Raw genomic sequence first — 13,306 nt, 5'->3', positions numbered from 1 at the left:
GCTTCCATAAACATTATGTGTCACTTACTAAATGGCTTTTGTTGAGTTCTTGTTTTTATAACTTTTTTAGTTGTTATTAAAGGTGAGAATATTTTCAGTCATTTGACCAAGAAACCTTCAAGTTCCACAATTCCCCAAGAGTAATGCTATGAACTACTTATTCTGTAGCTGAGATTTATAACTAATATGCCCCAAACTTGATAAATTGCTAATAGTGTTATGATAAGAAAGTATCTGAGGCTACATCAAAGCTCATTGGCAAAGGGTTTCGGGACTGATCAGTGATGTCTCCCTTGGAAGTGACAGAGAGTAAATGTTGGCACATATACTAAATATGTGGTCCTACACTTAAAATTTTCTTCTTTCCCTCTTTTATGCCACTTCTTTAATGTCAAACTTTGGTCATATCCCAGATTTGTTTGATGTCAAGCCCGTGGACAGAAATGCAACCTTCAAAACATTCTATAACCGTGAAATGCCGGTAGGATTAAGACACGTTTTTTGCCCACATGACTGATTACATTAGTGGCCAAATTCTTTACCCTCCTGGTATCCACACTCTGCCATGTGACTTTGTGGTTCTTACAAAAGAAGTAGAGTACATTTCTCCACCCCTTGACTCTGAGTTTGACCATGTAATTGGCCTTAGATGACAAAATAAGGCAGGAGTGATGGTATACCAGTTCTGAGTCTAGGCTTCAAGAAACTGTATGTATTTCTACTTGTTCTCTGGCGCTTCTACCATCGTCAGAAGGACATATTCTGCCCCAAGAAAAAAGAAAAGAAGCCCAGTGATCCCAGGAGGAGGATGAGAAATAATATGGAACAGAGATGCTCCAGCTTAAGTGTTCTAGCCAAGCCCAGAACAGAGCCCCCGGTCAACAGGTAGACTCATGAGCAAGCCTAGCAAAGACTGAATGATGTTGGCTGAGATCAGCCACCTTCCAGGAAACACAGAATGAGTGAGCTATGATAATAAATGATTATGGTTTTAAGACTCTGCATTTTCGGTTGCTTTGTTACATAGCAGTAACTAACCAATACAGCTCAAAGTGATTTCCAGCCGTTAAAATCCTGGATGCGCACAAATTGTAGTTGGTCTAAATCTACCTCTGGCACTCCTCAGATAACAGAATTTCTATGGCAAATCATAGCCTTCTCTTATGCCCCCTTAAGAGCTTACCTGGGTTTGCCTCAAGCCCAGAAGAGCCTTTGCAGGAAGGACTGGTGCTCCCTCCATTAGGTTGCTCAAGGGAAGATGAGTTTGAATTATATGAAATGGTCCCAGCTACAGGAGGTGGACTGATAACTGGCCCCAAAAAGAAAAAAAGGTATTAGGTGACTCCTTCCTTAGGCAATAAGGAACCACGTGCACATGCAACCATCCCATTCCTGCCCAATACCACATCGAAGTCATCTTCAAGATAAAAGCCATGGAGGGGCACCTGGCTCAGAGGATGGAGCATGGGACTCTTGATCTTGGGGTTTTAAGTTCAAGCCCCACACTGGGTGTAGAGATTACTTAAAAATAAAATCTTTTAAAAATTAATTGATTAAAATAATAAAATAAAAGCCATAGGGCCAATGTGAGCATGATAATAAAGTAAGTAACAGATTACAGCCCACTGAATACAGTAAGGATATCTGAGTCCACATTGATAAAATAATAAATGAATAAGTGGGCAGAAGGTAAAAGTCTTCCTTACAAGAGAATACCAATAATTAAAAAGGAAGGAATGATGGATGTTGGGGAGGGAAAAACAAAAACAAAAACAAAACAACAACAACAACAAAAAATTTTGGCAGCCAGCATATAATAATTGATTCAGGGAAGAATTGTCTGTGCAGGCTAAACCTTGGGAGTATAATTTTGATGAAGACAGGATAATTTCAAAGTATCTCTCCACAAAAACACTTTTTTTTATTGCAAAAGGAAAAACGGTAACACTACAGCGGAGAAATTATGTAAACACTCCCATCACCAAGTGTTCAAGCTTATCCCGACAAGGAGAGAGGCCAACATCATGTGCCTCCTGATGGGGCACAAAAATTGCTATAAACCACATGTTTGTGATAAGAGGCACAATGGAAAACAGTCTACAGATTAGATAATAATATTGCATCAAGCTTAAATTCCCTACTTTGATAACTGTACTGTTGTGAAGTAAGAGAATGTCCTTTTTCTTGGGAGATACCCACTGAGCTCAGTAAAGGGGCATGATGTTTGTGACTTTCCAATAGTTTAGGGGAAAAAAAAAGAGAGAGAGAGAGAGGAGGAGATAAAGGAAATATGGCCAAATGTTAACAAGTAGTGAATCTGGGCAAAGGCTATGCAGTATGCAAGCCTTCTTTGTCCTATTCTTGTAACTTTTCTGTAAGTTTGAGAGTATTTACAAATCAAAAACTTTTCTGTTTTGTTTTGTTTCATAAAGCCATTGTAAGAAATAGGATGTCGCTTCGCTAGTGTGCTGCTGATTTTAGCTAGTGGGGTGAGAGCAGATGAAGGACACAAGACATCCTCGGTGGCACTGGTCACGTACAGGACAGAGTACGGTAGTGCAGCCAGATGCCCAGACAGAATGTTCAACGAAGTTTCAATGTAGCCACAGTTCAGTCCCCAGAGGACATTCCGAACAGCCAACAAAGTGATGGAGTAAGTTAATGGAGCAACAGAGAGACACCAATCCATAATGCTCAGAATACACTCAAATGCCAGGCTATATGGCTTTGCTTCCAGGAAACAGGCCTCTGAATCTCAAAGTACCCTGGAGTGATTCCACACAAAGAGGAAGCTCCGGTGACTCTGAAGACATCTGAGTATCTTGCAAAACTTGCGAGCCATCCTTACGAATGTCATGTATCACAGCTGCAGAGCCGTGCAGACATGCCAATTAAGTAGATGATTACACTCTTCTTTCCCCCCAGAGAAACACTGCAATTACAGGAGAACAGGAGAAGGCAGCCTGCTTCTGACAGCTTTGGGTAATTCTGAAGAGGACAATACAGCTCAAATGGGTTACAACCTTAGTCACAGAAATAAATGTGGAATCCCGAGAGTCAGAGACAACGCCCACCTTCTCCATTCTGTGCTAAGGCACAGAATGCGCTGGAAGCTGAACAGACTGGGAGGCATTTTGAGCAGGCAAGGGTTAAGGGAAGTTTTCACAAAAGAGAGGAATCCTCTCGGGAAGACCCTCCAGAAAAGAACAAAGTTGACCCTGTTGTCAACTTTGGTTGTCAGCTTTGGTGTCCCCCTACCCGTAGGAGGAAGCTGTGTCCTTCACTCATTCCTCCCACAAGCATTTGCCTGCACGTTTGCAGCACACACCAAAGCAGCGCCGTGTGCTACCGGCTAGAGTCTGGCTCTTCATACAGGGAAGCAGTTAAGGAATTCCACAGCTCTGATTGTGGGCCAACTTGGTGCTCCTTGCTCGGCTTCTATTTCTCATCTACATAAAGGGGACAATAACACCAACTTCTCAGGGTTTGTGCTAAGGCTTTAATATGAAGCAAACTTCATAGGCAAGCACTTAATGGAAGTATGTTATTATTATTCTTGTGGCAAAACAGTCTCTCACCACCCTGGAGTCACACTCAGAGGAGACAGAAGACTTAAAGAAAAACGGGATTAGGTTAGCATGAGTTAAGTGCTGTATGACACAGCGGTTCTCAAATACTGCTGCAAATCAGAGTCACCTGGGCAGCTTTTAAAAGTCTCAATGTCCAGGCAAGACCAATTATATCACTCTCTCGGGAAAAGCCTCAGACATCAGTATTTTAAATCACCACGGGTGACGCCACCGGGCAACCAAGTTAGAGAACCAAAGATAGATATATTCCAGGTTCTATGAAAGTTTGGAAGAAAAGAGATCCAAGGACTGGAAGGCCTGGGAAGAATAAGGAAAGGGTTTGTGGGAGAGATGCTGTTTGAAAACCAGGTGAGATAAAGACAAAGGCAGGGACAGAGCAATGCAGAGAATATGCCCAGCCACCACAGAGAATATGTCCTGTAAACACTAAAAACTCAAGGCTCTAAAAACAAGAATTCAAACAAAAAGGATCTGATCCAAACCAAACTACCTCATTCCCTAAGTACTCTGCTTTGTAGGGACTTAATTATATTTACATCCAAACTTGGGCTCTAGATGAAAAAAAATTTTTATTTATTTTTTTTAATATTTTATTTATTTGACAGAGCAAGAGAGACACAACGGGAGAGGGAACACAAGCAGGGGGAGTGGGAAAGGGAAAAGCAAGCCTCCCGCTGAGCAGGGAGCCCAATCCGGGGCTCGATCCCAGGACCCCGGGATCATGACCTGAGCCGAAGGCAGACGCTTAATGACTGAGGCACCCAGGTGCCCCGAAAAAAAAAAAAATGTTTTTTAACCACCTTCTCAAATGCATTATGCTGAGTGAAAGAAGTCAGACTCAGAAAATGGTGTACCATATGATTCTGTTCATATGACATTCTAGAAAAGGCAGACTACAGGAACAAAAAACGATCAGTGGTTGCCAAGGCTGGAAGTAGGGCGATGAATGGACTACAGAGGGTTACAAAGGAGTTTCTTGGGGTGAAGCCACTGTTCTGTATTTTGATGGTACTAGGGGTTATACAACTGCATGTGTTTGTCAAAATGCACAGAACTGGGGTGCCTGGGTGGCTCAGTCGTTAAGCGTCTGCCTTCAGCTCAGGTCATGATCCCAGGGTCCTGGGATCGAGCCCTGCACTGGGCTCCCTGCTCCACGGGAAGCCTGTTTCTCTCTTTCCTCCTCCCCCTGCTTGTGTTCCCTCTGTCGCTGTGTCTCTCTCTGTGATAAATAAATAAAATCTTTAAAAAAAGAAAAAAATGCACTGAACCATATACTCAAGGTGACTTTTACTGTGCGTAAATTTTTTTTTTTTTTGCTGGAGGCAAAAATACTACACTCTGAGCTAGATATACTAAAAACTCTGCCATCAAAATTCTGCATTCTCTTTCCCCATGGTCACATATAAATGACTCCTTTGGCATCTCTTGCTGAACTTCTCCAGAGTCTTCCTAGTGTCAAAGGCAGCAATTCAGATCCTCTCTCTGGGATCAGTGTGACTCCAGAGGTCACATGTCTCTTCCCTCATCATAAAATACCAGCTGATGCCACTCAAGCCAATGCCAAGGGTAACTCTGGCCCCACTGGGAAGTACCTCATGACCGGAGAATCAAGCCTGCTCTTCTCAACTCACCACCCTACCTTTATCCATGAGAGTAACTTGATGCACCAACAGACATCACAGATTCAGAAAGCAGACCAAGAATTGATTCCTGGGCATATTTGGCCATGGACCAAGACCTTAAGTGTCTTTAAAAAAGAGCCAGCATTTGACTACAGAGCTGAGCTGTGTGGTATTTTACATCTCATAAAATCGTAATGTGCAAGCTAAGCAAACCCAACAGTACAAGGGGGAGTGGTTTTAACTGATTTGCACCTGCTCTCCTCATTAAAAGAGATGCAGATGCAAGACTTGCCAAAGTGTTACTTTTTTGCTGGCTCTGTTCTTCAATTTTTTGATGAAAAACACAAATAAATGCAGAGTGAGCCGTGACTAACACTTCCTGATCTCGGATTTATGCAAAAAGAAATTTACCTGTTTGGATTCCTAGCTGGCTGGTTCTGGAAGAGGCTGAGAGAAAATCCTGATCCCAGATAGGAGAGTTTTGACTATAAACTTCTTCTTCTAACATGGACAGAAACCTAGGCATAAGAGTAAAAGCAACAGTAAGATAAAAAAAAAAAAAAAAAAAACTAATATATTACCAGAGGGATGAAAGCCCTAACCATCTATGGCAAGCACCCCACCATCAGCATCTCACTTTCAACTCAGAAATATGCTTGTGAATTATGACTCAAATGATGATTTGTGGACGCTCCCGGTATATTCAAATAAAGAAATTCATTTCTACAAACTTACTCTCTTTTGATTCTGCACGGACTGACACAACATGGACTGCACAGAGTGTTCTCTCAGTAGGAATGCATGCCACTGAGCACTCCTCAGCCTCAGAGCAAGATTTCCAGCATCTCTGTAGCTGTCATTACCACTGTCATTATCCATCGCAATAGCTACTAGTTATCAAGTGCTCGCCATGTGTCTGCACTATTCTATAAACTTCTTAGCGAATCCTCCCTTCAACTCAAGGAGTGACATATTTTATTTTTATTGTCACACATATATAACTCTTACAGACAAACCCTGTTCTAAGTGTTTGATGTATTATTCACTCAGGTAATCTTCCTAACGAACCTATGGAATGGAATCCATTATTATACCCATTTTACAGAAGAAAAAACTTAAAGCAATATAACTAGCACAAAGTTCCACAATTAGTAAATTGCAGGGCTAAGATTAGAATGTGACTGATTACTACGTTATACTTCTTGTCATGTTATAAACCAAATGGATCTCAAAGTTTGGGGGCCCACAGAAATTACCTGGAGATAGATCTTGTTAGAAATATAGATAGCTAAGCCCTACCTGGGCTTACTCAATTGGAGCCCATGAGAACAGGCCTGGATGACTAAATTTTGATGAGGTACCTTAGACTGATGTACACCAAAATTGAAGAACTATGATTAAAAGTACCAACATAAATCTACACATCTGGTACTGGAATACCTTCCCACAGGCCTCTTTTTAAGGCACATTAATTCTAGTGGAGGAATATAAAAAAATGGCTAAGAGCTTGGGCTCTAGAATCCACTGGCGAAGCTCACCACTTAATTTCTGTGATCCTTAGAAGAAATTCTTAGCTTTCCTCTTTCTCAGATTCCTATTCCATAAAACAGAAATATCAACAGTAATTCCTGCATAGGGTCATAGTGAGAAATAAGCTAATGTTCATGCATAAAATGCTGCCTGACCCCATGTAAGTGGCTCCATTCATCCACGCAACAAATACTGGTTGGACATGTACCCTGTACCAGGCACTGTGTTAGGTGCTGTGAAGACAGAGTGAACAAAACAACCATCTTGCCCTCACAAAGTTCAGGCTGCAATGATGTAATAAAGGTTGAATATGATGAGTCCACTATCCTCATTTGAAATTCTGAACTCCAAAAGCTCTTAGAAAAGGATCTTCCATAACCCATTTGGCAACAATCTAACCTGAACATATATAAAACTATTTATAGTTTTTACAATTACAAGTGGATTTGATTTAGGGGGATTGCCCTTACTCCTAGAGCTCTGATATATAAGTGTTATATTACCTCTACAAAATATTTTAAATCTTGAATTTTGAAACATCAGTATCAAGATTTTGGATAACTGATCAAGGATCTGTATCATCATCATTACCATTATCCCTATCACTAAAAGTACAATTTTTCTCGCTTATCAATGCCTGCAAGATTTTAAATGGTTTCAGGGGTGGTAGAGGTTTGTTTTGTGGAAGTGAAAATAGATGGGGAAAGGTCCTAGGGGTCGTCTTACTCGCTGTTCAAATTAAACCTCAGACTTAAGAACAAGGTACCATTTGAATGAGTACCTGGCCGCACACGATAGTTTAATTCATGGTTTATAGAAACTGCATGAGTCACTTCTACTTCCAAGCAAGCCACCATTACCTTACGTTTTAAAACATTTTAGTATGTTTCTTACCCATCACAGAAAGACTGACAGCAGTGGGAGATAAGATCCTTACTGAGATCACATTCTGATCTTGCTGAGGAGAAAGAGCTTGAGGCTTCTTCTCCTTTTCCTACCTTACACGGCCCTCAAGACTTCCTCAACTGCCCTTCATCACAGAAGTAAATTTCCTTTCCTTTTCCAGGTTCCTTCTCTATCAGTAATTTTATGGTCAGAACACTCTTCACAAAGCCCTGCAGAGAGACTCACCAAGGAAGAATGCCATTACTAATCAAGGACAAATAATTCTATATAAACGTGTGTGTGTGTGTTGTATCTGTATATATGTAAATATAGTTATTTCGTTACAATATAGTCTCATGCAATGACATGAGAGAATGCTTGCTTTGTGTATAGACACAATTCAAAATTGTATGTAGAATAAAACAATCCATGGAGAAAAACAGAAATATCTAAACACACTAAAAGTAGTTCAGAGTGGTAGGGCTTTGGGGGAGGGGGCGGGTCTTTTGCCTCTTTGTTCTCTTAACCAAATTTTCACCAGCATGTGCATTTATCACTTCTAGGAGAAAACATAGGTACTAAACCTTTCTAAAAACAACCTTGTAAGTTGGTGGATGGGAGGAAAGGCACAAGTTTTGTTTTTATTTTTTAATACATGTATATATTTTTAAAGGTTTAGTCATTTGAGAGAAAGAGCATGTGCCAGTGCAAGGTGGGGGAGGGGCAGAGGGCAAGGGAGAGAAGCAGACTCCCTGCTGAGAGGCGGGACTAGATCTCATGACCCTGAGGTCATGACCTGAGCCAAATCAAGAGGCGGATGCTTCAGCGACTGAGCCATCCAGGGGCCCCAGGAAAGGCACAAGTTAAAGCCAAGTGGAAGGAAGGGCACATACGAGGAGGAAGAACATGAGGACGTAAACCCTGCAAAAGCAAGCGGGAGTCACAGTGACCTAGGGGAGTGGTATGCGGCCTGGTACAGCTCTCACTCGGAAGCAGTGCCCAAGACTCAAACAGCACCTCAAGCTTCCATATGCATGATTCTTTTTTTTTTTTTTTAACATTTTATTTATTTATTTATTTATTTGAGGGAGAGAATGAGAGAGAGAGAGCATGAGAGGAGGAAGGTCAGAGGGAGAAGCAGACTCCCCGCTGAGCAGGGAGCCCGATGCGGGACTCGATCCAGAGACTCCAGGACCATGACCTGAGCTGAAGGCAGTCGCTTAACCAACTGAGCCACCCAGGTGCCCCCATATGCATGATTCTGCTGCCAAGGCTAGAGGTCTAAATCCCTAACAGCTCCACTGTTGTCATATTCAATGACAAGGGATTCAAAAGGAGAAGTGGGTGGTAGTTTTACCCTACCATTAGTAATAGAGAAGAGAAAAAAAACAGCATTGATTTTTTAACTCAACAGCATAAGCATGCCAGAACTATGGGATGAAGGAACATAATACACTATAATTAGCAAATATCTGCAAGAAGCGAAATGAATTTGCTATGGGAAAAAAAAAATCTGTTACTCTGTAAGGTAATTAAAATTTCTCTTTATGTACTATAAAAGGTGGGATAGGGGGAGCACCCTCTTTGTTCCTTGGCTTAGAGACAGAGAATGACAACCATAATCTAAAAATATAAAATGCTGCTTATGTGTTAAATGTAATAGAGAAATAAGAAAATTGCTCTCAATCTAGAAGTCAAGGAGCTCAGACGAACCAAAAGGCAGCTACTGAATACACAAGCATGCCGAGAGGTCATAACCCATTTAGGGGCAACACCCAAACTGCAGCTCTAGTACTTCTGAATCTTCTTCCCTGGAGAATACCAGAATGTTCATGGTTGCCTCAGTCTCAGGAACCGGCTGCCTTAAGAAAACACTGAAACTCAGGGTGCTAGGATTTATGTGCAAACATTGGGCGTGCAGCTAAAGCTCATCAGAATTACCCATGACATCTTCTACCTACAGCTTAGGATTTGTGTTAAACTGCAAAGGAATTTTCAGTTAATTTCTATCAAAAAAAAAAAAAAATTTTTGTTGTTGTTTTGGACTGAACTTATCTTAAAAATTAAAGCTGTCTTTCCTGAGAAACAAATTGGGTAATCCCATAACAGTAACATAATAATAAAAATCTAGTTTCCCTACTAAAACAGGGTATCATCAGTCTTTGGTTAAAGAATATAATACCTCTTCTCTTAAACTCTCTTCTCTACACCAGCAGTTCTCAATGGTGTGGGGAAGGAAGCCTCTATCGTACCTAGAAAGAAAGCCCTTTCAAATGATACCTTCTGCCTCTTCCACGACAAGTGCTGGTTTAGGGAGAATGACGCCCACAGAATAAACTATCTCACCCATGTCTTGCTGTCGCTGGTCCATGACAAGTCGGCAACTGCACCCTCAGCCCCTCTCATGAGCAGCCAGCCTTTTAGTTTAAATTTTTGGTTCTTAGCACTGAAAACATATTTCCAAGGCCAATGGTATACAACACTGCAACTTCCTATTCCTTTAACACATTTCCTTCATTTGAAAGATACGTTAAGTGGTTATTTGTATGTTGGAGCAGGTAAAAGAAGCAAGGTGCACAAGAGTTATGTACATTCTGCAAAAAAATGAGTAGAGAGGTACAAAGATCATTCTGAAGGAAGCCTCTCTATTCCCATCCAGCCCCACTCTTGGGGTCTAGTTTACAAACAGTGAGGGGGCAGGTTGACTGTGGCTGAGGCAGGAGTGATTTCTCCAGGCTTAGAAAGGACTGGAAATGTGGGACAGAAAAAACCAGCCACCTGAGTTGTCCTGCTGAGTAGATGGAAACTGCTTTTACCACTCCCCCCCCATCCTCCTCTAGCTTGCTGGCAGCTGGATACACCCAACAAAGCACTACCCCACTGCAGATCCAGAGACAAGGACCGAGGTGGGAGGAGGTGGGGCCGAGGGAGGCATGCCTGCAGGCAACGCAAATTCACGCCAACAACAGATGCGCTGTGCAATACCAAAGAAGACCCACAAAGGGAGCTGTGGAAGGAGAGGGTCCCTTCTCCCTCTTCCCTGGGATGCTTTTCCTGACATTCCTGGTCTCATTACTGGTACAGGCTTTGGCATGTGTTTATCAACCACAAGCTCCAGGATCAAAGACCGGCAAGGCAAGGGCGCTCTCTTACTTGGGGAAATGGGTGAGGATTAGAGTTCGTTTCTCAAGGGGCAGTTTGTCTTTCTCCTGTCTCGCTTGTTCCAGGAGTTGTCGTCTCATGACTGTGAAGACTGAGCGCAGCAGTGTTCTCCCAAACACCTGGGTGGTTTCATACCGAGGTAGACTGTCACAGAACTGGGGCACGTTGCAGTAACACAGCCACCTGTGATAAGAGGGAACAAGCTCCATCACTATCCCTTAAACCCCCAGGGCATCCAAAATGTCTGATGATGTTGACTCTCCTGTCATTAACCACAGCAGAAGAAACTAGGTCTGCAATGACAAGCAGTAGTACCCCTGCCAGCTAATGAAACCCGGAAATCAGAGTGGCTTGCCCACCCATATACAAGCATGGTCCAATTCTATGAAACTCATTCCATTCTGCAGCATCGCGCAGTAAGCCCTGCAGTTAGGCAGTCCTGGGGTCAAATCCCTGCTTTGCCATAACTTGGGAAATGTTAATTGTGTTCTTGAGTCTCCATGTCCTTACCTGTAAAACGTGGACAGCAAGAATACCTACTTCGTTGGTACGCGCGTGGTAGAAGATACTGTATGGAGAGTGCATACTGAATTCGAGTTTCTGGTACATAAATGGGAGTTTAAATAAAAGAAGAAATTAAAGGGGAAGCTGAGGATGCCCCATTTGTGAAAGACTCAGGATTCCACCCTCTCGTTCTCTGAGTAAAATTTAAAATGCCTACACAGCACTCACATACCCCTGAAGCTTTGGTGGAAAGATAAAGATCTCCAAGACTTTTCAAAACTCAGTCAAAACGCAGGAAGTAATAAGCTTCACCATCTGTCGCTTAGGTGCATTTTCAACGACTCAGTCTCCAACTTAAAAATGCACTTCGGCATTACAAAAAGCTGGACAAGTGCCCAGGCCCAGAGGGAAAACAGAGGCTTTCTTGAGATCTGACCACAGTTCTGGGGTACACTGGCTATGTAGGGCATACAATGTAGAAAGCTCACTCAGCCAAGAGAAGCTGGAGAATGAAAGTTTATTCAAAATCAACCCTCTTTCTTTATGGTCTCCCAGGATGCGAGGTCTCAAATTCCCAGGACCCAGTCACATCACTGTAGAGTGGGGGTCAGAGGGTGGCACGAGACTAGGGCTCAGAAGCTCAGAAGATCCTTATTCCTTGGTAGCAGAGCCAAACATCCTTTGCTTTCCAAAAATTAACACCTCTGCTCTCTGTGTGCCTTCCTGATCTCCTTTAAAGTGGGACAGAGGGCTCTAATGTGTCCAAACTGCCAATAGAAAACTCCTGATGAACTTTCAGACCCTTAAAAAAGAGTGGAATAACAGTAATTAACTCGTGCTTCTTGCTTTCTTTATGTTATTATGTATCACTTCATATTTGCCCTGTGTATGTGATGGCGGTAGCAGTGGTGGTGGTTCATCTTCCGGAAAGATAATTTTCATTAGTGTGAGTTATCTGCCTAAGTTCAAAATTAACCTTAAAACCCTGCTACTATTTCTACACTTCTCCCAGCTTTTCTGTCTTAACAATTTACACCCAAATGCTCATCTTAAAGTGTTGTCACTGTATCTTGTCAAATCAGAAACAGTGTTCTTGGTAGCAGAGAAGTTAGCAAGTGCATTTATTTTGTACTTCATACAGGACTGTATCACCTTCAAGGCCAGTCTTTGCTGGATGTTAGTCTGTGGCCACTTAATGAGGTTATAAGATATTCAGGGCTGAAGGGAGGCCAGCTCCCAAGTGACTAATTATGAAATGACAAATGTTAAGAGTTAAAGGTACAAACCTCAATAATCAGAAATTCAGTTTCACAAGACTTGGGCCATTGCACGACTATAATGTTAAAAATATGTCCAATTTTCTGCACTGGAAGACTAAAGATTCTCAGGATTTAGACCAGTACTGCCCAAACAGCGGTCTCTGCTGCTGGGAATGTTCTGTTGTCTGTGCCTGATACAATGGCCACCAGCCACATGTAAGTCTGGGCACACGAAATGTGGCTAGTGCAACTGAGGAGCTTAATTTTTAGTGGCATTTAATCAGTTTAAAATTTACTTTTAAAATGGAAACAGTATGAAATATTTTTCCATGAAAGATAACTTTATTGCTTTGGTAGGACTCCATTTAGCTTTAATCATTTAAAACTGAGGGAATGAATTGAGATGTGCCATAAGGATAAAATACACATTGGATTTTAAAGACAGCACAAAAGAAGGTAAAAATGCATCATTAATAATTTTTCACACTGATCACACAGTGAAATCATCTTTATATATTGGGTAAAATAACACAGTATTGAAATTAATGTCCTGCACCTATTTACTTTTTAAAATGTAACTACTAGAAAGTTTTAAATTACCTCTGTGGCTCACATTATGAAGTGCTGATTTTGAGTCTAAAAGAGCATTTCCATCTGTGGAGGGGTCACAGATGTCGGATACTCTATTTAAAACTCATGTTATTTCTGCTACAGCAATGGTAGGTACCGTAAGACCATCAAGTGTTATAAAGAA

The 13,306-nt window shown here is 41.7% G+C and overlaps 1 protein-coding gene across 8 annotated transcripts in view; it reads right to left on the bottom strand.

The window, feature by feature from the left end:
* The window catches only part of KAT2B (lysine acetyltransferase 2B), a 98,537-nt gene that overhangs the window by 28,581 nt on the left and 56,650 nt on the right, over positions 1–13,306 (bottom strand). For 7 of the 8 annotated variants that reach the window (XM_073900775.1, XM_073900757.1, XM_073900767.1 and 4 more), the window contains exons 6-8: positions 10,781–10,972; positions 5,624–5,730; positions 1,184–1,309 (exon numbers count right to left, since the gene is read on the bottom strand). In XM_073900775.1, the coding sequence (XP_073756876.1) occupies positions 1,184–1,309; positions 5,624–5,730; positions 10,781–10,972 (425 nt within the window). The remainder of the gene's footprint in view (positions 1–1,183; positions 1,310–5,623; positions 5,731–10,780; positions 10,973–13,306) is intronic. The other variant, XM_073900762.1, reaches the window with a different exon arrangement.

Source organism: Callorhinus ursinus, unplaced genomic scaffold (assembly GCF_003265705.2).
Source record: "Callorhinus ursinus isolate GAN/ISIS: 27379988/994484 unplaced genomic scaffold, GSC_fseal_2.0 scaffold1, whole genome shotgun sequence".
NCBI lineage: Eukaryota > Metazoa > Chordata > Mammalia > Carnivora > Otariidae > Callorhinus > Callorhinus ursinus.
Note: the sequence above shows the minus strand (reverse complement) of the source record. Positions and strands in the feature narration are given on the sequence as shown.